This window comes from Bombina bombina, chromosome 12 (assembly GCF_027579735.1).
Source record: "Bombina bombina isolate aBomBom1 chromosome 12, aBomBom1.pri, whole genome shotgun sequence".
Lineage (NCBI taxonomy): Eukaryota > Metazoa > Chordata > Amphibia > Anura > Bombinatoridae > Bombina > Bombina bombina.
Window position 1 is genome coordinate 137,380,371 of NC_069510.1, and position 26,974 is coordinate 137,407,344.

At 38.5% G+C, this 26,974-nt stretch overlaps 1 protein-coding gene across 1 annotated transcript in view; it reads left to right on the plus strand.

The window, feature by feature from the left end:
- Window positions 1-26,974, plus strand: part of BRINP1 (BMP/retinoic acid inducible neural specific 1) — a 332,765-nt gene that overhangs the window by 280,768 nt on the left and 25,023 nt on the right. The window contains exons 4-6 of the mRNA XM_053696143.1: window positions 1,802-1,971; window positions 2,303-2,408; window positions 20,088-20,324. Of these exons, the coding sequence (XP_053552118.1) occupies window positions 1,802-1,971; window positions 2,303-2,408; window positions 20,088-20,324 (513 nt within the window). The remainder of the gene's footprint in view (window positions 1-1,801; window positions 1,972-2,302; window positions 2,409-20,087; window positions 20,325-26,974) is intronic.

Here is a 26,974-nt window from a genome sequence, read left to right on the forward strand (position 1 = left end):
GAGAGACAGAAATGTATAAGGGAAACCGCTCACAATAAAATTAAATGGTATGAAGAGGCATATACAGACCCAATCAGCCTTAAAGGGACGGTTTATTGTAAAATTGGTTTCCCTTTAATGTGTTTTCTGATTATACCAGCTGTAGAGTATTAACGAGACAGTCTAGTCAAATTGTAACTTTCATGAGTCAGATAGAGCATGCAGTTTCACACCGCTTTCCAATTTACTTCTATAATCTAAACTGCTTCATTTTCTTGGTATCCTTTGTTGAAAAACACACCTAGATAGACTTAGGAACAGCAACAAACTACTAGGTGTGTTTTTCAACAAAGGGTACCAAGAGAATGAAGCATATATATAAATATATATATATATATATATATATATATATATATACACACGCAGACACATATATGTATATACTATAAATACTTAAAGGGACAGTCTAGTCAAAATTAAACTTCCATGATTCCGATAGAGCAAGCAATTTTAAACAACTTTCCAATTTCCTTCTGTTATCAAATGTGCCTTTCTTCTGTTGGTAACTTTTATTGAAGAGTAAAACTAGGTAGGTTAATTAGAGCTCAGGAGTGTGCACGTGTCTTTAGTACTCTATGGCAGCAGTGTTTTGCTACATTGTATAACAAAGCTACAAATATTGTTGCAAAATATTGCTGCTATAGAGTACTAAAGACACGTGCACACTCCTGAGCTCTAATTAACTACCTAGTTTTACTCTTCAATAAAAGATACTAAGAGAACAAGGCACATTTGATAACAGAAGTAAATTGGAAAGTTGTTTAAAATTGCTGCTTTATCTGTATCATGAAAGTTTATTTTGACTAGACTGTCCCTTTAAGTTAACATTAAAGGGACGGTGTACTCAGGAAGCTAGCTGATAAAAGTTGATTGTGTTACAAGCACTAGGAACAACCTAGTTATAAGTTGCTGCCTCTTGTTTTCTATAGAAATGACTGTAGTATTTGTGTTTTCAGTATAGGTCTCCACAAGTAAATGCAGCTAAATGATAAAATAAAGATAAATGATCTATTTGTAAAAAAAAATCAAGAAACTCCAGCAGCTTAAAGGGACAGTCAACCATAGAATTGTTATTGTTTTAAAAGATAGATAATCCCTTTATTACTCATTTCCCAGTTTTGCATAACCAACACAGTTATATTAATGTACTTTTTACCTCTGTGATTACCTTGTATCTAGGAACCTTCTTCCAGCCCCCTGATCACATGACTGTGACTGTTTATTATCTATTGTCTTAAATTTAGCATTGTATTGTGCAAGATCTTAAATATCCCCCTGTGCCTGAACACAGAGTTATCTATATGGCCCACGTGTACTTTCTGTCTCTTTGTGTAGAAAAGAGATTTAAAAAGCATGTGATAGGAGGCAGCCCTCAAAGGCTTAGAAATTAGCATATGAGCCTACCTAGGTTTAGTTTAAACTAAGAATACCAAGAGAAAAAAGCAAATTTGATGATAAAAGTAAATTGGAAAGTCGATTAAAATTAAAAGTCCTATCTGAATAATGAAAGTTTAATTTATACTTGACTGTCCCTTTAAATGTTAAAGTAGAATGCCCCTTTAAAGAAGAAAGTCATCTCATAAAACCATATGCATAAAAAAACATTCCCCGGAACATCTCCTTCTCTAATAAGTTTTTTTCTTTGTATCACACCTTTTTATCATATGCTTTGCCCTCTCTTATACATTGTTTTTATATTAACAGCTTAGACTTTGCTTTCATTTAAAGCTGTGATATCCTCTTTGCTGTTTGCATTGTACAGGTGAGGAAGCACTGACAATGTATATGGACAAGAGTCGACTGGACAGACACTCTGGAAATGGGAATCAAAGTGTAGAGTCTCTGCACCACTTGGCTTCATCATACTTTGTAGATCGAGATGGAACCATGAGAAAACTTCATGAAATTCAGATATCAACCGGTGCAATCAAGGTAGGCTTGACCAGGAAAGGAAGAAGATGTAAAACCTCTCTATAGGTGGGATATGTTTATATGGGCATTGAGGGATAAAAACATTCCAAAAACTATTTTAGGAAAAGCTAAAGCTGGGACGAAGTGTGGAAATAAAGATGAGGAACATGGCGGAAAACTATAGAGAACATATTTAAAAAGATTAAGGTCTAAAAACCATAAAATCAGAAATGAATGTGAGATATTTTGAGGTGGAGGTGAAAAAGAGAAGACAGTGACAATTAAAATAGAAGAATATAAAGATTCCGAGCCGAAGAGAGCTTATCTAAACCCTTTCTTTCATTGGCTGCAGGTCACTGAGACCCGGACTGGACCACTGGGCTGTAGTAGCTATGATAATCTGGACTCGGTCAGCTCGGTTTTGTTGCAGAGCACAGAGAGTAAATTGCACTTACAGGGTGAGTTTGTAAATTATTATACTTAGTATGTGAAAGTAGCATTTTCATTGTTTTTAAACACAGCAAAATAGTTTATGTAGGTAATTTAGTCATCTGCTGAAATGTGTGTGCTGTGTATTTAGTCATGTGCTTATATGTGTGTGCTGTGTATTTAGTCATCTGCTGATATGTGTGTGCTGTGTATTTAGTCATGTGCTGATATGTGTGTGCTGTGTGTTTAGTCATGTGCTGATATGTGTGTGCTGTGTATTTAGTCATGTGCTGATATGTGTGTGCTGTGTATTTAGTCATGTGCTGATATGTGTGTGCTGTGTATTTAGTCATGTGCTGATATGTGTGTGCTGTGTATTTAGTCATGTGCTGATATGTGTGTGCTGTGTGTTTAGTCATGTGCTGATATGTGTGTGCTGTGTATTTAGTCATGTGCTGATATGTGTGTGCTGTGTATTTAGTTATGTGCTGATATGTGTGTGCTGTGTATTTAGTTATGTGCTGATATGTGTGTGCTGTGTATTTAGTTATGTGCTGATATGTGTGTGCTGTGTATTTAGTCATGTGCTGATATGTGTGTGCTGTGTATTAGTCATGTGCTGATATGTGTGTGCTGTGTATTTAGTCATGTGCTGATGTGTGTGTGCTGTGTATTTAGGCATGTGCTGATATGTGTGTGCTGTGTATTTAGTCATGTGCTGATATGTGTGTGCTGTGTATTTAGTCATCTGCTGATATGTGTTAGCTGTGTATTTAGTCATGTGCTGATATGTGTGTGCTGTGTATTTAGTCATCTGCTGATATGTGTGTGCTGTGTATTTAGTCATGTGCTGATATGTGTGTGCTGTGTGTTTAGTCATGTGCTGATATGTGTGTGCTGTGTATTTAGTTATGTGCTGATATGTGTGTGCTGTGTATTAGTCATGTGCTGATATGTGTGTGCTGTGTATTTAGTCATGTGCTGATATGTGTGTGCTGTGTATTTAGTCATGTGCTGATATGTGTGTGCTGTGTGTTTAGTCATGTGCTGATATGTGTGTGCTGTGTATTTAGTCATGTGCTGATATTTGTGTGCTGTGTATTTAGTTATGTGCTGGTATGTGTGTGCTGTGTATTTAGTCATCTGCTGATATGTGTGTGCTGTGTATTTAGTCATGTGCTGATATGTGTGTGCTGTGTATTTAGTCATGTGCTGATATGTGTGTGCTGTGTATTAGTCATGTGCTGATATGTGTGTGCTGTGTATTTAGTCATGTGCTGATATGTGTTAGCTGTGTATTTAGTCATGTGCTGATATGTGTGTGCTGTGTATTTAGTCATGTGCTGATATGTGTGTGCTGTGTATTTAGTCATGTGCTGATATGTGTGTGCTGTGTATTAGTCATGTGCTGATATGTGTGTGCTGTGTATTTAGTTATGTGCTGATATGTGTGTGCTATGTATTTAGTCATCTGCTGATATGTGTGTGCTGTGTATTAGTCATGTGCTGATATGTGTGTGCTGTGTATTTAGGCATGTGCTGATATGTGTGTGCTGTGTATTTAGTTATGTGCTGATATGTGTGTGCTGTGTATTTAGGCATGTGCTGATATGTGTGTGCTGTGTATTTAGGCATGTGCTGATATGTGTGTGCTGTGTATTAGTTATGTGCTGATATGTGTGTGCTGTGTGTTTAGTCATGTGCTGATATGTGTGTGCTGTGTATTAGTCATCTGCTGATATGTGTGTGCTGTGTGTTTAGTCATGTGCTGATATGTGTGTGCTGTGTATTTAGTCATCTGCTGATATGTGTGTGCTGTGTATTTAGTCATGTGCTGATATGTGTGTGCTGTGTGTTTAGTCATGTGCTGATATGTGTGTGCTGTGTATTTAGTCATCTGCTGATATGTGTGTGCTGTGTATTTAGTTATGTGCTGATATGTGTGTGCTGTGTATTTAGTCATCTGCTGATATGTGTGTGCTGTGTATTAGTCATGTGCTGATATGTGTGTGCTGTGTATTAGTTATGTGCTGATATGTGTGTGCTGTGTGTTTAGTCATGTGCTGATATGTGTGTGCTGTGTATTTAGTCATCTGCTGATATGTGTGTGCTGTGTATTTAGTTATGTGCTGATATGTGTGTGCTGTGTATTTAGTCATCTGCTGATATGTGTGTGCTGTGTATTAGTCATGTGCTGATATGTGTGTGCTGTGTATTTAGTTATGTGCTGATATGTGTGTGCTGTGTATTTAGGCATGTGCTGATATGTGTGTGCTGTGTATTTAGGCATGTGCTGATATGTGTGTGCTGTGTATTTAGTTATGTGCTGATATGTGTGTGCTGTGTATTTAGTCATCTGCTGATATGTGTGTGCTGTGTGTTTAGTCATGTGCTGATATGTGTGTGCTGTGTATTTAGTCATGTGCTGATATGTGTGTGCTGTGTATTTAGTCATGTGCTGATGTGTGTGTGCTGTGTATTTAGTCATGTGCTGATGTGTGTGTGCTGTGTATTTAGTCATCTGCTGATATGTGTGTGCTGTGTATTTAGTCATGTGCTGATATGTGTGTGCTGTGTATTTAGTCATCTGCTGATATGTGTGTGCTGTGTATTTAGTCATGTGCTGATATGTGTGTGCTGTGTATTTAGTCATGTGCTGATATGTGTGTGCTGTGTATTAGTCATGTGCTGATATGTGTGTGCTGTGTATTTAGTCATGTGCTGATATGTGTGTGCTGTGTATTTAGTCATCTGCTGATATGTGTGTGCTATGTATTTAGTCATGTGCTGATATGTGTGTGCTGTGTATTAGTCATGTGCTGATATGTGTGTGCTGTGTATTTAGGCATGTGCTGATATGTGTGTGCTGTGTATTTAGTTATGTGCTGATATGTGTGTGCTGTGTATTTAGTCATCTGCTGATATGCGTGTGCTGTGTATTTAGTCATGTGCTGATATGTGTGTGCTGTGTATTAGTCATGTGCTGATATGTGTGTGCTGTGTATTTAGTTATGTGCTGATATGTGTGTGCTGTGTATTTAGTCATGTGCTGATATGTGTGTGCTGTGTATTTAGTTATGTGCTGATATGTGTGCGCTGTGTATTAGTCATGTGCTGATATGTGTGTGCTGTGTATTTAGTCATCTGCTGATATGTGTGTGCTGTGTATTTAGTTATGTGCTGATATGTGTGCGCTGTGTATTAGTCATGTGCTGATATGTGTGCGCTGTGTATTAGTCATGTGCTGATATGTGTGTGCTGTGTGTTTAGTCATGTGCTGATATGTGTGTGCTGTGTATTTAGTCATGTGCTGATATGTGTGTGCTGTGTATTTAGTCATGTGCTGATGTGTGTGTGCTGTGTATTTAGTCATGTGCTGATGTGTGTGTGCTGTGTATTTAGTCATCTGCTGATATGTGTGTGCTGTGTATTTAGTCATGTGCTGATATGTGTGTGCTGTGTATTTAGTCATGTGCTGATATGTGTGTGCTGTGTATTTAGTCATCTGCTGATATGTGTGTGCTATGTATTTAGTCATGTGCTGATATGTGTGTGCTGTGTATTAGTCATGTGCTGATATGTGTGTGCTGTGTATTGAGGCATGTGCTGATATGTGTGTGCTGTGTATTTAGTTATGTGCTGATATGTGTGTGCTGTGTATTTAGTCATCTGCTGATATGCGTGTGCTGTGTATTTAGTCATGTGCTGATATGTGTGTGCTGTGTATTAGTCATGTGCTGATATGTGTGTGCTGTGTATTTAGTTATGTGCTGATATGTGTGTGCTGTGTATTTAGTCATGTGCTGATATGTGTGTGCTGTGTATTTAGTCATCTGCTGATATGTGTGTGCTGTGTATTTAGTCATGTGCTGATATGTGTGTGCTGTGTATTTAGTTATGTGCTGATATGTGTGCGCTGTGTATTAGTCATGTGCTGATATGTGTGTGCTGTGTATTTAGTCATGTGCTGATATGTGTGTGCTGTGTATTTAGTCATGTGCTGATATGTGTGTGCTGTGTATTTAGTCATGTGCTGATGTGTGTGTGCTGTGTATTTAGTCATGTGCTGATATGTGTGTGCTGTGTATTTAGTCATGTGCTATATGTGTGTGCTGTGTATTTAGTCATGTGCTGATATGTGTGTGCTGTGTATTTAGTCATGTGCTGATATGTGTGTGCTGTGTATTAGTTATGTGCTGATATGTGTGTGCTGTGTATTAGTCATGTGCTGATGTGTGTGTGCTGTGTATTTAGTCATGTGCTGATATGTGTGTGCTGTGTATTTAGTCATGTGCTGATATGTGTGTGCTGTGTATTTAGTCATCTGCTGATATGTGTGTGCTGTGTATTTAGTCATGTGCTATATGTGTGTGCTGTGTATTTAGTCATGTGCTGATATGTGTGTGCTGTGTATTTAGTCATGTGCTGATATGTGTGTGCTGTGTATTTAGTCATCTGCTGATATGTGTGTGCTGTGTATTTAGTTATGTGCTGATATGTGTGTGCTGTGTATTAGTCATGTGCTGATATGTGTGTGCTGTGTATTTAGTCATGTGCTATATGTGTGTGCTGTGTATTTAGTCATGTGCTGATATGTGTGTGCTGTGGATTTAGTCATGTGCTGATATGTGTGTGCTATGTATTTAGTCATCTGCTGATATGTGTGTGCTGTGTATTTAGTCATGTGCTGATATGTGTGTGCTGTGTATTAGTCATGTGCTGATATGTGTGTGCTGTGTATTTAGTCATGTGCTGATGTGTGTGTGCTGTGTATTTAGTCTTGTGCTGATATGTGTGTGCTGTGTATTTAGTCATCTGCTGATATGTGTGTGCTGTGTATTTAGTCATCTGCTGATATGTGTGTGCTGTGTATTTAGTCATGTGCTGATATGTGTGTGCTGTGTATTTAGTCATCTGCTGATATGTGTGTGCTGTGTATTAGTTATGTGCTGATATGTGTGTGCTGTGTATTAGTCTTGTGCTGATATGTGTATGCTGTGTACTAGTCATGTGCTGATATGTGTGTGCTGTGTATTTAGTCATCTGCTGATATGTGTGTGCTGTGTATTTAGTCATCTGCTGATATGTGTGTGCTGTGTATTTAGTCATGTGCTGATATGTGTGTGCTGTGTATTTAGTCATGTGCTGATATGTGTGTGCTGTGTATTTAGTCATCTGCTGATATGTGTGTGCTGTGTATTTAGTCATGTGCTGATATGTGTGTGCTGTGTATTTAGTCATCTGCTGATATGTGTGTGCTGTGTATTAGTTATGTGCTGATATGTGTGTGCTGTGTATTTAGTCTTGTGCTGATATGTGTGTGCTGTGTATTTAGTCATCTGCTGATATGTGTGTGCTGTGTATTTAGTCATCTGCTGATATGTGTGTGCTGTGTATTTAGTCATGTGCTGATATGTGTGTGCTGTGTATTTAGTCATCTGCTGATATGTGTGTGCTGTGTATTAGTTATGTGCTGATATGTGTGTGCTGTGTATTAGTCTTGTGCTGATATGTGTGTGCTGTGTATTTAGTCATCTGCTGATATGTGTGTGCTGTGTATTTAGTCATCTGCTGATATGTGTGTGCTGTGTATTTAGTCATGTGCTGATATGTGTGTGCTGTGTATTTAGTCATGTGCTGATATGTGTGTGCTGTGTATTTAGTCATCTGCTGATATGTGTGTGCTGTGTATTTAGTTATGTGCTGATATGTGTGTGCTGTGTATTTAGTCATGTGCTGATATGTGTGTGCTGTGTATTTAGTCATGTGCTGATATGTGTGTGCTGTGTATTTAGTCATCTGCTGATATGTGTGTGCTGTGTATTTAGTTATGTGCTGATATGTGTGTGCTGTGTATTTAGTCATGTGCTGATATGTGTGTGCTGTGTATTAGTTATGTGCTGATATGTGTGTGCTGTGTATTAGTCTTGTGCTGATATGTGTATGCTGTGTATTAGTCATGTGCTGATATGTGTGTGCTGTGTATTTAGTCATCTGCTGATATGTGTGTGCTGTGTATTAGTTATGTGCTGATATGTGTGTGCTGTGTATTAGTCTTGTGCTGATATGTGTGTGCTGTGTATTTAGTCATGTGCTGATATGTGTTTGCTCTGTATTTAGTCATCTGCTGATATGTGTGTGCTGTGTATTAGTTATGTGCTGATATGTGTGTGCTGTGTATTAGTCTTGTGCTGATATGTGTGTGCTGTGTATTAGTCATGTGCTGATATGTGTATGCTGTGTACTAGTCATGTGCTGATATGTGTATGCTGTGTATTAGTCATGTGCTGATATGTGTGTGCTGTGTATTTAGTCATCTGCTGATATGTGTGTGCTGTGTATTTAGTCATGTGCTGATATGTGTGTGCTGTGTATTTAGTCATCTGCTGATATGTGTGTGCTGTGTATTAGTCATGTGCTGATATGTGTGTGCTGTGTATTTAGTCATGTGCTGATATGTGTGTGCTGTGTATTAGTCATGTGCTGATATGTGTGTGCTGTGTATTTAGTCATGTGCTGATATGTGTGTGCTGTGTATTTAGTCATCTGCTGATATGTGTGTGCTGTGTATTAGTTATGTGCTGATATGTGTGTGCTGTGTATTAGTCTTGTGCTGATATGTGTATGCTGTGTATTAGTCATGTGCTGATATGTGTGTGCTGTGTATTTAGTCATCTGCTGATATGTGTGTGCTGTGTATTTAGTCATGTGCTGATGTGTGTGTGCTGTGTATTTAGTCATCTGCTGATATGTGTGTGCTGTGTATTAGTCATGTGCTGATATGTGTGTGCTGTGTATTTAGTCATGTGCTGATATGTGTGTGCTGTGTGTTTAGTCATGTGCTGATATGTGTGTGCTGTGTATTTAGTCATCTGCTGATATGTGTGTGCTGTGTATTAGTCATGTGCTGATATGTGTGTGCTGTGTATTTAGTCATGTGCTGATATGTGTGTGCTGTGTATTTAGTCATGTGCTGATATGTGTGTGCTGTGTATTTAGTCATGTGCTGATATGTGTGTGCTGTGTATTTAGTCATCTGCTGATATGTGTGTGCTGTGTATTAGTCATGTGCTGATATGTGTGTGCTGTGTATTTAGTCATCTGCTGATATGTGTGTGCTGTGTATTTAGTCATGTGCTGATATGTGTGTGCTGTGTATTTAGTCATGTGCTGATATGTGTGTGCTGTGTATTTAGTCATCTGCTGATATGCGTGTGCTGTGTATTTAGTCATGTGCTCATATGTGTGTGCTGTGTATTTAGTCATGTGCTGATATGTGTGTGCTGTGTATTAGTTATGTGCTGATATGTGTGTGCTGTGTATTTAGTTATGTGCTGATATGTGTGTGCTGTGTATTTAGGCATGTGCTGATATGTGTGTGCGGTGTATTTAGTCATGTGCTGATATGTGTGTGCTGTGTATTAGTCATGTGCTGATATGTGTGTGCTGTGTATTTAGTCATGTGCTGATATGTGTGTGCTGTGTATTTAGTCATGTGCTGATATGTGTGTGCTGTGTATTTAGTCATGTGCTGATATGTGTGTGCTGTGTATTTAGTCATGTGCTGATATGTGTGTGCTGTGTATTTAGTCATCTGCTGATATGTGTGTGCTGTGTATTTAGTCATGTGCTGATATGTGTGTGCTGTGTATTAGTCATGTGCTGATATGTGTGTGCTGTGTATTTAGTCATGTGCTGATATGTGTGTGCTGTGTATTTAGTCATGTGCTGATATGTGTGTGCTGTGTATTTAGTCATGTGCTGATATGTGTGTGCTGTGTATTTAGTCATGTGCTGATATGTGTGTGCTGTGTATTTAGTCATCTGCTGATATGTGTGTGCTGTGTATTAGTCATGTGCTGATATGTGTGTGCTGTGTATTTAGTCATGTGCTGATATGTGTGTGCTGTGTATTTAGTTATGTGCTGATATGTGTGTGCTGTGTATTTAGTCATCTGCTGATATGCGTGTGCTGTGTATTTAGTCATGTGCTGATATGTGTGTGCTGTGTATTTAGTCATGTGCTGATATGTGTGTGCTGTGTATTTAGTCATCTGCTGATATGTGTGTGCTGTGTATTAGTCATGTGCTGATATGTGTGTGCTGTGTTTTTAGTCATGTGCTGATATGTGTGTGCTGTGTATTTAGTCATGTGCTGATATGTGTGTGCTGTGTATTTAGTCATGTGCTGATGTGTGTGTGCTGTGTATTTAGTCATGTGCTGATATGTGTGTGCTGTGTATTTAGTCATGTGCTGATATGTGTTAGCTGTGTATTTAGTCATGTGCTGATATGTGTGTGCTGTGTATTTAGTCATGTGCTGATATGTGTGTGCTGTGTATTTAGTCATGTGCTGATATGTGTTAGCTGTGTATTTAGTCATTTGCTGATATGTGTGTGCTGTGTATTTAGTCATGTGCTGATATGTGTGTGCTTTGTATTTAGTCATGTGCTGATATGTGTGTGCTGTGTGTTTAGTCATGTGCTGATATGTGTGTGCTGTGTATTTAGTCATCTGCTGATATGTGTGTGCTGTGTATTTAGTCATGTGCTGATATGTGTGTGCTGTGTATTTAGTCATGTGCTGATATGTGTGTGCTGTGTATTTAGTCATGTGCTGATATGTGTGTGCTGTGTATTTAGTCATCTGCTGATATGTGTGTGCTGTGTATTTAGTCATGTGCTGATATGTGTGTGTGCTGTGTATTTAGTCATGTGCTGATATGTGTGTGCTGTGTATTTAGTCATGTGCTGATATGTGTGTGCTGTGTATTTAGTCATGTGCTGATATGTGTGTGCTGTGTATTAGTCATGTGCTGATATGTGTGTGCTGTGTATTTAGTCATGTGCTGATATGTGTGTGCTTTGTATTTAGTCATGTGCTGATATGTGTGTGCTGTGTATTAGTCATGTACTGATATGTGTGTGCTTTGTATTTAGTCATGTGCTGATATGTGTGTGCTGTGTATTTAGTCATGTGCTGATATGTGTGTGTTGTGTATTTAGTCATGTGCTGATATGTGTGTGCTGTGTATTAGTCATCTGCTGATATGTGTGTGCTGTGTGTTTAGTCATGTGCTGATATGTGTGTGCTGTGTATTTAGTCATGTGCTGATATGTGTGTGCTGTGTATTAGTCATCTGCTGATATGTGTGTGCTGTGTGTTTAGTCATGTGCTGATATGTGTGTGCTGTGTATTTAGTCATCTGCTGATATGTGTGTGCTGTGTATTTAGTCATGTGCTGATATGTGTGTGCTGTGTATTAGTCATCTGCTGATATGTGTGTGCTGTGTGTTTAGTCATGTGCTGATATGTGTGTGCTGTGTATTTAGTCATGTGCTGATATGTGTGTGCTGTGTATTTAGTCATGTGCTGATGTGTGTGTGCTGTGTATTTAGTCATGTGCTGATATGTGTGTGTTGTGTATTTTGTCATGTGCTGATATGTGTGTGTGCTGTGTATTAGTCATGTGCTGATATGTGTGTGCTGTGTATTTAGTCATGTGCTGATGTGTGTGTGCTGTGTATTTAGTCATGTGCTGATATGTGTGTGTTGTGTATTTAGTCATGTGCTGATATGTGTGTGCTGTGTATTAGTCATGTACTGATGTGTGTGCTATGTATTTAGTCATGTGCTGATATGTGTGTGCTGTGTATTTAGTCATCTGCTGATATGTGTGTGCTGTGTATTTAGTCATCTGCTGATATGTGTGTGCTGTGTATTAGTCATGTGCTGATATGTGTGTGCTGTGTATTAGTCATGTGCTGATATGTGTGTGCTGTGTATTTAGTCATGTGCTGATATGTGTGTGCTGTGTATTAGTCATGTGCTGATATGTGTGTGCTATGTATTTAGTCATCTGCTGATATGTGTGTGCTGTGTATTTAGTCATGTGCTGATATGTGTGTGCTGTGTATTAGTCATGTGCTGATATGTGTGTGCTGTGTATTAGTCATGTGCTGATATGTGTGTGCTGTGTATTTATTCATGTGCTGATATGTGTGTGCTTTGTATTTATTCATCTGCTGATATGTGTGTGCTGTGTATTTAGTCATCTGCTGATATGTGTGTGCTGTGTATTTAGTCATCTGCTGATATGTGTGTGCTGTGTATTTAGTTATGTGCTGATATGTGTGTGCTGTGTATTTAGTCATCTGCTGATATGTGTGTGCTGTGTATTTAGTCATCTGCTGATAAGTGTGTGCTGTGTATTTAGTCATCTGCTGATATGTGTGTGTGCTGTGTATTTAGTTATGTGCTGATATGTGTGTGCTGTGTATTTAGTCATGTGCTGATATGTGTGTGCTGTGTATTTAGTCATCTGCTGATATGTGTGTGCTGTGTATTTAGTCATGTGCTGATATGTGTGTGCTGTGTATTTAGTCATCTGCTGATATGTGTGTGCTATGTATTTAGTCATGTGCTTATATGTGTGTGCTGTGTATTTAGTCATGTGCTGATATGTGTGTGCTGTGTATTAGTCATGTGCTGATATGTGTGTGCTGTATATTTAGTCATGTGCTGATATGTGTGTGTTGTGTATTTAGTCATCTGCTGATATGTGTGTGCTGTGTATTTAGTCATGTGCTGATATGTGTGTGCTGTGTATTAATCATGTGCTGATATGTGTGTGCTATGTATTTAGTCATGTGCTTATATGTGTGTGCTGTGTATTTAGTCATGTGCTGATATGTGTTAGCTGTGTATTTAGTCATGTGCTGATATGTGTGTGCTGTGTATTTAGTCATCTGCTGATATGTGTGTGCTGTGTATTAGTCATGTGCTGATATGTGTGTGCTGTGTATTAGTCATGTGCTGATATGTGTGTGCTGTGTATTAGTCATGTGCTGATATGTGTGTGCTGTGTATTTAGTCATCTGCTGATATGTGTGTGCTGTGTATTTAGTCATGTGCTGATATGTGTGTGCTGTGTATTAGTCATGTGCTGATATGTGTGTGCTGTGTATTAGTCAAGTGCTGATATGTGTGTGCTGTGTATTTAGGCATGTGCTGATATGTGTGTGCTGTGTATTAGTCATGTGCTGATATGTGTGTGCTGTGTATTTAGTCATGTGCTGATGTGTGTGTGCTGTGTATTAGTCATGTGCTGATATGTGTGTGCTGTGTATTTAGTCATGTGCTGATATGTGTGTGCTGTGTATTTAGTCATGTGCTGATATGTGTGTGCTGTGTATTTAGTCATGTGCTGATGTGTGTGTGCTGTGTATTAGTCATGTGCTGATATGTGTGTGCTGTGTATTTAGTCATGTGCTGATGTGTGTGTGCTGTGTATTAGTCATGTGCTGATATGTGTGTGCTATGTATTTAATCATGTGCTGATATGTGTGTGCTGTGTATTTAGTCATGTGCTGATATGTGTGTGCTGTGTATTAGTCTTGTGCTGATATGTGTGTGCTGTGTATTTAGTCATGTGCTGATATGTGTGTGCTGTGTATTATTCATGTGCTGATATGTGTGTGCTGTGTATTTAGTCATGTGCTTATATGTGTGTGCTGTGTATTAGTCATGTGCTGATATGTGTGTGCTGTGTATTTAGTCATGTGCTGATATGTGTGTGCTGTGTATTTAGTCATGTGCTGATATGTGTGTGCTGTGTATTTAGTCATGTGCTGATATGTGTGTGCTGTGTATTTAGTCATCTGCTGATATGTGTGTGCTGTGTATTTAGTCATGTGCTGATATGTGTGTGCTGTGTATTTAGTCATCTGCTGATATGTGTGTGCTGTGTATTTAGTCATCTGCTGATATGTGTGTGCTGTGTATTTAGTCATCTGCTGATATGTGTGTGCTGTGTATTAGTCATGTTCTGATATATGTGAGCTGTGCATTAGAGAACAAACCAGTGGTAATACTCTAATATCGTCTTGTGTAATTAGATCATGATATTCCTGTTGCATAAATGAAATTGTTTACTGAACCCAAACCCCTGTTTATGTGAAGTGGTTTAAAATACAAAATTTGAATTATGGGAGTCAAAATGTACCCCCAGCACGTCCCAGAAGCAGTATGGTTACCCTGCAAGTAAGAAGAAGAAAAATTACCCCCTCCACCCACCTGAACCTGTTTTATTTGAATAGCGTTAAAGAACATATTTTATTTGTACACATTCCAATCCAGTTACAGCACTGCTTGATCCTTTTGTTCAGCCAGTGGAAAAATGGCTCAATTATCATGGTTGGACCTAAGTATTCGGATTTTAGGGGGGAAACCTATTAAATATATATATATAGTTGTTCCATGGTGTACGCTTCCTCAGGAATATATAAGGGATTCTCAACTTATTGATGTCACTAAATTTAATTAAAGGGATATGAAACACAACATTTTTTCTTTCATTGATTCAGATATAGCAGCAGTTTTAACAGCTTTCTAATTTACTTCTATTATCAATTTTTATTTTCTCTTGGAATCTTTTGTTGAACAGCAGGGACGTAAACTTAGGAGCCAGCCTATTTCTGGAGCACTGTATGGCAGCACAAAATAATTTTATCAGGTTTCATACCCCGTCAAGTCACATGATTATGTTGTAACAAAATTAAGGGACTGGGAATAGCTGAAAATGTTAGCTCATGGATAAATAACTGGATAAAAGATGGGGAGCAATGAATAATAGTGAATGGATCATACTCAGATTGGACAAAGGTAATCAGTGGAGTACCCCAGGGATCAGTATTGGGCCCCGTTCTTTTTAATATTTGTATTAATGACTTGGAGCAAGGATTAAATAGCGACATCTCTATTTTTGCAGATGATACTAAGATAAGTAAGGTCATTAGGTCAGAGCAGGATGAACTTTCGTTACAAAGGGATCTGCAAAAATTAGAAGTGGTCACAATTTAAGGTTGGAGGAAAGGAGAGTTAATCTCCTGCAATGGAAACATTTTTTCATTGTAAGAGCAATAAAATTGTGGAACTCATTACCAAAGGAGGTAGTGAATGTCAATACCCTTGATACATTTTAAAAATTGTTCGGATACATTTCTGTCTAGAAACAAAATTCATGGATATGATTGCTTGTATTAAATGGGTCACCTTTTAGTGGGATTATTTAAGATTAATAGGAGCTTTTTGTATTTTAGATTTGTATAGGTTGAACTCGATGGACTTCGATCTTTTTTCAACCTCTTCTACTATGTTACATTTCTTTATCAGTTAACGTTTAACCAATCAAAAACAAAATACTCCATGATAAACTCTTTGTCAGCCGGAAGTAGAAACTCAAACTTCAGTCTAGACAAGATGTCTAATTATAACGGATTAGTAGAGGAACAAGGAGTAGAAAATAAACAGAATTTTTATTTTTCATATATAGTGGTAGAGTGGAAATAATATATTATTTTATTGCCCTGTAATTAGAATCCTGTAACTCCATGAAATGTGTTGTATGATGTAAGCAGTCTGGAACTTTATGAGATTCGCAACTTCATATATATATATGTATTGCGATGATTAATGCCAGTGTCCTGATGACAGTGGCATTTCTATGGCAGCCTTTAGTAAAACTCAAGAGATAAGTGTAAGACCCTTCTTACAGAAGCCATAGGCCTCTAGTTATGAAGCCGTCTACTTACCTGCATTCGGACCTGAATACGTTCGCCAAAGTTATCAAAAAAGCTGTCAAGAAGCCGCGCACCAAGTACTGAGCGATGAGCAGCGGACTGTTGTTAACTGACAGTCATCGATCTCGCTGCTCATCAGCTTCTTTGCAGCTTTTTTGATAGCCTGTCACTAAGCACCCACACTAAACTACACAGTTTTACCCCCTAAACCGCCGCTCCCGGAACCCCCCACAACTAAATAAAGTTATTAACCCCTAAACCGCCGCTCCTGGACCCCGCCGCAACTATAATAAATGTATTAACCCCTAAACCGCCACTCCCGGACCCCGCCGCCACCTACATCATACCTATTAACCCCTATCCTGCCCCCCCACTACACCGCCGCCACCTATATTCAAGTTATTAACCCCTATCCTGCGGATCCCGGACCCCGCCGCAAATAAATAAATTGTTTAACCCCTAAACCGCTGCACCCGGAGCCCACCGCCACCTATATTAAAGTTATTAACCCCTATCCTGCCCCCCACTAGACCGCCGTAACCTACATTAAACTTATTAACCCCTAAACCGCCGCTCCCGGACCCCGCCACAACTAAATTAAACTTATTAACCCCTAAACCGCCGCTCCCGGACCCCGCCGCAACTAAATTAAATGTTTAACTCCTAAACCGCCGCTCCCGGACCCCGCCGCTATCTATATTAAACTTATTAACCCCTAAACCTAAGTCTGACACTAACACTAACACCCCATTAACTTTAATATTATTTTAATAAATCTAAATAAAACTTACTATTATTAACTAAATTATTCCTATTTAAAACTAAATACTTACCTGTAAAATAAACCCTAAGATAGCTACAATATTACTAATAATTATATTGTAGCTATTTTAGGATTTATTTTTATTTTGCAGGCAACTTTGTATTTATTTTAACTAGGTACAATACTTATTAAATAGTTATTAACTATTTAATAACTACCTAGCTAAAATAAGTACAAAATTACCTGTAAAATAAATCCTAACCTAAGTTACAATTAAACCTAACACTAAACTATAATTAAATAAATTAAATAAATTAACTACAATTACCTAAAATTAAATTAAATAAACTAAACTATAGTACAAAAAAACCCACTAAATTACAGAAAATAAAAAAGAATTACAAGAAGTTTAAACTAATTACACCTAATCTAAGCCCCCTATTAAAATAATATAGCCCCCAAAAATAAAAAAAATGTCCTACCCTATTCTAAATTACCAAGTAACCAGCTCTTTTACCAGCCCTTAAAAGGGCTTTTTGCGGGGCATTGCCCCAAAGTAATCAGCTCTTTTACCTGTAAAAAAAAAAAAATACAACCCCCCCAACATTAAAACCCACCACCAACATACACCTACTCTAACCCACCCAAACCCCCCTTAAAAAAACCTAACACTAACCCCCTGAATATCACCCTACCTGGAGCCGTCTTCACCCAACTGAGCCGAAATCTTCATCAAAGTGGCGCAGAAGAGGTCCTCCATCCAGCAGAAGTCTTCATCCAGGTGGCGTCTTCAATCTTCATCCATCCGGAGCGGAGCGGAGCCATCTTCAAAGGAGCCGACGCGGAGCCATCCTCTTCAACCGACGACTGATTGATGAATGAAGGTTCCTTTAAGGGACATCAGCCAAGATGGCGTCCCTCGAATTCCGATTGGCTGATAGGATTCTATCAGCCATTCGGAATTAAGGTAGGAAACATCTGATTGGCTGATTCAATCAGCCAATCAGATTGAAGTTCAATCCGATTGGCTGATCCAATCAGCCAATCGGATTGAGCTCACATTCTATTGGCTGATCGGAACAGCCAATATAATGCGAGCTCAATCCGGATTGAACTTCTATCTGATTGGAATGAGTGAATCCTTTGAAGATGGCTCCGCTCCACTCCGGATGGATGAAGATTGAAGACGCCGCCTGGATGAAGACTTCTGCTGGATGGAGGACCTCTTCTGCGCCACTTGGATGAAGATTTCGGCCCGGTTGGGTGAAGATGGCTGCAGGTAGGGTGATCTTTAGGGGGTTAGTGTTAGTGTTTTTTTAAGGGGGGTTTGGGTGGGTTAGAGTAGGGGTATGTGGGTGGTGGGTTTTAATGTTGGGGGGGTTGTATTTTTTTTTACAGGTAAAAGAGCTGATTACTTTGGGGCAATGCCCCGCAAAAAGCCCTTTTAAGGGCTGGTAAAAGAGCTGGTTACTTGGTAATTTAGAATAGGGTAGGGCATTTTTTTTTTATTTTTGGGGGCTTTATCATTTTATTAGGGGGCTTATATTAGGTGTAATTAGTTTAAACTTCTTGTAATTCTTTTTTATTTTCTGTAATTTAGTGTTTGGTTTTTTTTGTACTATAGTTTAGTTAATTTAATTTAATTTAATTGTAGGTAATTGTAGTTAATTTATTTAATGATAGTGTAGTGTTAGGTTTAATTGTAACTTAGGTTAGGATTTATTTTACAGGTAATGTACTTATTTTAGCTAGGTAATTATTAAATAGTTAATAACTATTTAATAACTATTGTACCTAGTTAAAATAAATACAAAGTTGCCTGTAGAATAAAAATAAATCCTAAAATAGCTACAATGTAATTATTAGTTATATTGTAGCTATCTTAGGGTTTATTTTACAGGTAAGTATTTAGTTTTAAATAGGATTAATTTAGTTAATACGAGTAATATTATTTAGATTTATTAAAATAATATTTAAGTTAGGGGGGTTAGGGTTAGTGTTAGACTTAGGTTTAGGGGTTAATAATTTTAATATATGTGGCGGCGGTATGAGGGGGCAGGATATGGGTTAATAACTTTAATATAGGTGGCGGCGGGGGCCGGCAGCGGCAGTTTAGGGGTTAAACAATTTATTTAGTTGCGGCGGGTCCGTGATCCGCAGGATAGGGGTTAATAAGTTTATGTAGGTGGCGACTGTATAGGGGGTGGCAGATTAGGGGTTAATATGTATAATGTAGGTGGCGGTGGGGTCCGGGAGCGGCGGCTTAGGGGTTAACATGTTTATTATAGTTGCAGCGGGGTCCGGGAGCGGCGGTTTAGGGGATAATACATTTATTTAGTTGCGGCGGTGTGGGGGGGCAGATTAGGGGTGTTTAGATTCGGGGTACATGTTAGGGTGTTAGGTGTATACATCTCCCATAGGAATCAATGGGATATCGGGCAGCAGCGAACATGAGCTTTCGCTATGGTCAGACTCCCATTGATTCCTATGAGATCTGCCGCCTCCAGGGCGGCGGATTGAAATCCAGGTACGCTGGCCCGGAATAGTGGCGAGCGTACCTGGTAGTAGTTTGATAGCTACCAAAAGTAGTCAGATTGTGCCGAACTTACGTTCGGAAAATCTGTAGTGACGTAACCATCGATCTGTGTCGGACTGAGTCCGGCGGATCGTATGTTACGTCACTATATTCTACTTTTGCCGGGCAGTAGGGGTTGATAACTAAAGCGAATCAGCCTCGCCACAAATACGCTGCGGAATTCCAGCGTATTTGCGGTTGACGGCTTGATAACTAGAGGCCATAGGGTCAGATTTATTGAGAGAAGTCAGATAAAATTTGAATAATATATAGAGTTCTGCTGAGCATTAAATGGAGTTAGCTAGACAGGCACATTGGTAAGTACCATAAGAAGTTGCTCTGCTGTTTACGTCAGTATCGTTTGTTTTTTGCGCTATATTGTGTTGGCCGTGCACGTGACTACTTTTAATTCCTGATTCCTTGTGTGTATTCTCCAGTCCGATACTTGGTTTCATTCTCTAGCTCCACTGTTTGCTGTTCGCATTGACCCTAGCTGGCCCGTCTACTCTTCTGTGGTTTCAGATAAGTGTTTTTGCTTCCAGCATCTGCAGTTGCCATTGCTCTCCCTCCCTCTACTTAACACGCACAGGTGAACCCGAAGCTATAAAAAGATAATACATCTACAGTCATGCTGAGGAATTACAGTTATTGGGTTGGTGGGATTATAACGTGTACCTCGGGTAAACCACAAATAAATGATGTTGATATATGTATTTATATACTTCTATCCTTCCTTGTTTTTTAACTGAAATGTTATGCTTTATATTAACTCATTTTTTTTCCCTTTAGGTCTGCAGATCATTATTCCTCACTACTTAAAGGAGAAGTTTGTACAGTCAGCGCTGAGTTACATCATGTGTAACGGGGAAGGGGAATACATGTGCAAGAACAGTCAGTGCTCCTGCCTGTGCTCTGAGGCCTTCCCCCAGTGTAACTGCCCCATCACAGACATTCAAATCATGGAGAATACGTTGAGCAACCAGGGAAAAGCTTGGGCACAGGCATATAAAGACTTTGAGAACTCAGGTGAGGTATTCTAGTAGTGCAGTCCACTGGTTCATTAAATGTCCCTCAACCCCCAATCAGTTTGTTCTAGACATTAAAATGAGAGGGGTTTAACAAACTTGTCAAAACCCTACAGATCAAGGGGCTGATTTACGGCCCTTGATTCCCCTTTTTTCCGTGCGAGCCTTCAGGCTCGCCGAAAACAGCAGTTAAGAAGCAGCAGTCTTAAGACCGCTGCTCCTTAACTCGTCCGTCTGCTCTGAGGTTGCGGACATCAATCCGCCGGATCGCATACGATCGGGTTTATTGACACCCCCTGCTAGCAGCTGATTGGCCCCAAATCTGCAGGGGCTGCATTGCACAAGCAGTTCACTAAAACTGCTTGTGCAATGATAAATGCAGACAGCGTATGCTGTCGTCATTCAGCGATGTCTGTCGGACATGTTGGACAGACAGTTTGATAAATCGGCCCCCAAGTATGAAGCTGGTACTTTATGCAGGATTTAGTCACATCTACCTCTAGTTTTGTCGTGCTAGAGCAAAGGACATGCACAAAATGTATGGCTGTTGACACCTTTAAGAATTAAGATACCCCAACACCCTTCAAAACACTTATAGAACAACCATTGGATCCAATATAGACTTGAGGACGGTTAAATCTCATTTTACCTTATTTATTCTACTAATGTTGCCATGCACCCTCATACCATTAACAGGAATGCTTCACAAAACATCATTAATAATCATGCTCTGCATTAAAATAAACATCTATACTGAGCATATGAATTTACCATATCTGTGATGATTCAGGTGGACAAACAGTGTATGATGACCTATAAGATTACAAAGAATACATCATACATAATTACAACTAGAAGATATCTTTTTGACCAAATGCCCTTCACATTTCTTCTTTTCTATTTGTTATTGTATAAAACTCGCTTTTTGCTAATATAATTGGTAACATTACATGACATTTACTAATAAACAATTGACATTTACCTTCCTGGAGCTCGGGGAGTTCACAAAGTAACACATTTCCCTTTCCTTTTTTTCACGCTAAACGCTCTAGTTTAAATTCTATCCCCTTAGGGATTGATGGTAAAATATGAGATTGTCTGCTCTTAGGAATTTAGTTTATCTAGTTAACAATATATATATTCTAACGACCATCTACAATTGTACAATTGTACAACCAGCTAAAGATTAGCTCTGCTTTGTTTTCTTTTTAACCTAATGTCATTTCTCTTGATAGGGACATATTTGTTGAAAAATCACATGCTCCTATTTATTAGAGAATGTCATTTTAAGACTATTGACCTGTACTGCTGTGTGTTTAACCTCCTTCAATGGGGTTAAATACATAGTAGAGGTACTTCTCAGGAACCACAGAGCACTGCTGGTCCCTCCTAGTAACTGCAGCTGAACTAACCAGCCGCGCCAGTTACATCACAAGGACATCCACAGTTTAAAAAATGGAGTCCTATTTGTTTACTGGCTAATAAAATCCTATTAAAAAGTATAGCAAGAGAAAGTATATCTCATAATGTATTTTAGACGATCTCTTATATGATGTAGCAATTTTGAATTAACCGTTACAGTGTGTCATCTAGAGCACTGCAAGGACAGGAATTCCTATTTTATGTGTGTGTATGTATGTGTATATATATATATATATAAAAATAAACTATTATTAAATATATGCACCCTTTCAGAAAAAAAGCTCCCTTCATGGGCTAGATTATGTGTGGAGTGATATTTGTCGCTTACGCTTGTGCATTACCTGAGCTTGACTGTTGGTACCGCGTGTATTACAAGTTGAAAGTAAACAGTTTTTGAACAAGCACTAAACTGACTAGCAAAAAAAGCAGAAGTTAGAATATCGTGACCACGATAAAGTGTTACCCCGTAGATTTCAATTAATTGCGAAAAGCTGGAAAAAAAAACAAACAAGTTGGGCAAACCCAATTGCGTTTTCTCAAGTGCGCCAACCCCACATAAAATATAAATATTTCACATTCCAATGTTCTTCACATAGAACAATATGTTCTATTTATTCTTAAATACATATTTATATATATATATATATATATATATCTGATGTATTGTCAGTAAAATATATCTCTATACATATATATATCCTCCTTGTGTATCTGCACTCCCAATTCCGGTATGTCTCCAACAGGGACGTGCACTCATAGGAGGCAGGGGAGGCAGTGCCTACCCTGCCATTTGTGGCCAAAGCTTAATTAAATTTTAATTAAAACAAAAAAATATTTTCCCCCCATGTAATGCTATGGAGAGGCAGGTACAGGAACGCTTCTCTCCATTGCAGTACATGGGTCAAAGGAAAAGCTGTGCTGCAGCGCCACCTGTGTTCTGTCAATATATTAGCATAAAAAATTGGGACCAATAGGAGGCACCCCTCTTGATGCCTCCTAGCAAGTGAAGGATATATAGATTAATCAGAAGGAGGATGCAGTGAGCAGGGTCATGTGACACAACTGGAAGCTGAGGTAACCTAAGAACAGATGACACCAAGCAGAAGAGTAAAGTAGTATTCTACATCTCTTGTGCTTCACAAATTGTGTTCAGATACAGCTCATTAACAGGGGGGGGGCAGTAAGTGAGCAGGGTCATGTGACACAACTGGAAGCTGAGGTAACCTAAGAACAGATGACACCAAGCAGAAGAGTAAAGTAGTATTCTACATCTCTTGTGATTCACAAATTGTGTTCAGATACAGCTAATTAACAGGGGGGGGGGGCAGTAAGTGAGCATAACCCAATACTGACAGGAAGTCAAAGCGTCAATTCAAATTTAAATCCATAATTTAAAACCCAGAGTTTGAAGTTAAGTGTGCAGTGTCCACATTATTTAAATTAAAGTTTTTGACATTGAATATTGCTAAGCCTCCCTTTTCATGGTTATTTGATTTAATTTGGTGCAAACTCCATATATGTTATGTATGTTCAGTCAGAAGATGCAGTATCTATTTTTATTTTTCTCTGTGTCTCCATTTATTTAAAGACTGCTGTTAACTTGTAATTCACAAATAAATTGAAAGCTGTTGCATTGTGTTTTTAACCCCTTAAGGACCAGCGACGTACCCTGTATGTCACTGGCCTTTTTTTGGGACTTGATTGTTTTATAGCGCGGTCTTGCCACCAGCGTTGAGACTGCTCTATTCCACAAAGCCTGCTGGAGGGAGGGTATTAATACCGTCTTCTTGCTAGACTTGTGCTATTATGTCCTGAAAAAACCCTTAATGACCAGTGACCTACAGGGTACATTGTGGTCATTAAGGGGTTAATATGTGCTGCTTTTATACAAGTTTATATTAATAAAAAGGAGATAATGAGTCATTTAAAAAATATATGTAATTATTGCAGTTTAATGTTTTAGAAATAATGCCACTGTAAAATAACTGGTTAAACACATAGTCAAAGGGAGACATTTCAAATTTAACTTTCATGATTGAGGTAGAGCATGCTATTTTAATAGACTTTTCTAGTTATTTATATTTTGAGAATTAGTATCAACTGTTACTGGCCCCATGTCAGCAAATCAAATTAGTTTTTGAAAGGAACATGAAAGTCATAATTACATTTCCATCATTCAGATAGAAATTGCACAAAAAATAAATAAATAAACTTTATATTTTTCTTTTATTATTATGTACTTCATTCTTTTGGTATCCTTTGGTGTCCTTTGTTGAAGAGCATACCTAAGTGGGATGTGCACGTGCGTTTCTTGAACACCATATTGCAGCAGCTGTGTTGGCAGTATTGATAATTTGTCCTTTGTGTAAAACTTGTATGGTAAATTATTTCTATTTTTACAATACAGTATTGAGTAGAGAAGAGATTGTGTACCATTCTAATTGCTTAGTAACTGGCACTGTGCCACAGAATTGTGTGAATGTGTATGTGAGCAGAGTGTGTGTGGGTGTCAGTGAGCAGAGTATGTGTGCTTTATTCTCCAGATAATCAATACATTTCCGATGAGCTAGTGCTTTAGTGCAGTGTTTCTCAACAATGGTCCTCAAGTACCCCCAACAGGCCAGGTTTTCATTATAGCTGAATCAGTGCACAGGTGAAGTAATCAGCTGATCAGTAACTCAGTGGTTACTAACTTGCTCTCATCCATCACCTGATTATGTCACCTGTGCACTGTGTCAGCTATCATTTAAACCTGCCCTGTTGGGGGTACTTGCGGCCCTCTGTACATGTGTTTCTCCGGCGTATCATATCTAGTGCCTCACCAGCCTCTGACCTCACTGCACGTCACTGGTCTCCAACCAGGGTGCAAAGTCAAATTATCAGTAGAAATGTCAAGTAGGGACTGCACTCGCTGGATTTGGATAAAATTATTCTTATTTATTAAATGGTAACATTTCGGGCTTCGTCTGGTCTGAGGAAGGGGTCTGGGAACCCCGAAACGTTACCGTTTAATAAATAAGAATTGTTTTATCCAAATCCAGCTAGTGCAGTCCCTACTTGACATATATATATATATATATATATATATATATATATATATATATATATATATATATATATATATATATATATATATATATATATATGATTATATATAGGTATAGATATATAAAGATATATTATTTAAAAATAATTAGAACATTAGAATGTGAAATAGTACAAACACAGTTAAACACTCTATTAAATATGAATATTGCATAAATACAATGTTTACAATACTCCAGCAATAGTACCTTTGCAGTCCATATCACCCTATTGAAGTAGCAAGTGTAAGGTGCTCTAATGCTGCAGAATACAAGGTTATGCTTAAATAAAGTCCAAGCAGATTAGTGCAGGTATAAGGTGATTACCTATCAGTTCTCTGCTCAAAGTTTCTCTTGGTACCATTAATGATGACTTATAATTGTAAGCACATCTAAAGTAATATTATCTATAAGGCTGCAATGAGATGCCATGTGACAGATAAATCTGAGAGAAACAGGCATGTATTACCAGTGAGAGCGGGTAGGCAGCGCAACACACTAAGTAGTGTCAATAGGAGTAGTTGTTAGCAGATGCTATGTTTCAGGTAGAAGTGACTAGCTGTCATAAGTCTTTCACACAATTAAACCGAACAGATGTTCTCTGACTCTGATCCCACAACAATCTGCAACAATCTTTTCAGCTCCCCACCTACTCACTGTTAGGTCCCTCGGGCTCAGATTCCCTGTGATTTGGGAGTTTAAATTGAGAGTATGGAGACCAATCCCTGTCTTTGTCACCTGCACCACAGAACTGGTCTGTCTCTCAGTGCAGGTTAAGGATCAGATATAAGCCGAAAACTTTGTGTGTATTGGCTCTCTCGATCTGCCGTCATTTAATCTCTCCATGGAGGGTAAAGAATGAGGTCTTTACTATGCGGCTTGTTCCATACAGTTCTGTTAAACGTCAGTCAGGCCATAGTGAAGATGGCGCCAGCTCTGAGAAAAATTATAAGTATCTTCACGGTTGATGGGAATCTACCCCCCCTCACATGACACACAGCTAGAGCCGTAGTCTCCAGCAGCTCCAGGCCACTTCTAAATAGCCAAAGAGGGCAGTCATGGGGCTCCTAGAACTGGTCTTACACTAATCAATTGCAGAGCTCTGTCTATCTGCAGCTAGTCCAGGAGTCGCCTACCGGAAGTCGTAACTGTACTTTTAAATGTAGTTTTGATGTGGTTTTTGCAACTTTTTATTCAAGCGTAACAGTCAGCCAGAGCTCGGAAGTTGCGATATCCCGACGCATGCTAAATTCAATTACACTCAAGCGAACGTCTTTACTTTCAACTTGTAATATGCGTGCTACTTTGATGCTCAAACACCCAAAATAAAATCCTTTTCACTTGCCCGCAACAGTTAGCATGTCACTCGTACTCTAGCTCTATATAAGATAATATTCAATCTATTTTTAACACTATGTAAAGACATATAGAGTGAATGCTGCTCAGACAATAAACAGACTCCCTGAAGCTTTTCTCATACATCTCTAAGAAGCAGAAGATGCCTTACGCTCCTCTAGGGAGGATGGGCCCACATGTGAGATTAACGGCTTGGAGGCAAACACTGACTTTATATTACAGTAGGCTTTGAACACCCTCAACATAAAAGAAGCAATGCCATCGTTCTATCTTAGTATAGAAGATACTGCATTTTATAGATTCATTTGCAAGCAGACTTGTCTCTTACACTTGATGAAGAATTGCATTTACTTATACATATTTTATCTTGGAAAACTAATAGCATCTGTTAAGTCAAAGATTCCCTTAGGATTACTTTTGTAAGTTGAGATAACTTTTGTCCCATCAGTAGGTGCTTTTTAAGAGATACTTTTTCTAGGTGGCTTGCTTGTCATAATGTTAACATCTGGGATAATAAAAATATTGATAGTTTAACAAAAATCACAGCAAGGCTGGGTTGCAAATGATAACACTGGTCCACAAAATACCCCCTGAAAACTTCCTAATACGTTTAGCAATATTCTGAGATCTATTTATCACATGGGATTCTGCAATTAAAAAGAAACAAACAAATACTAATCTTACCATACTTGTGGCTCCTTGTGTGAAACTTATTATTGTAAAAAAAATAAAAAGTCAGGCGACTCCCATAGTAAATCCCTACCTTAACTCTTTCCCTCCCACCAATGTC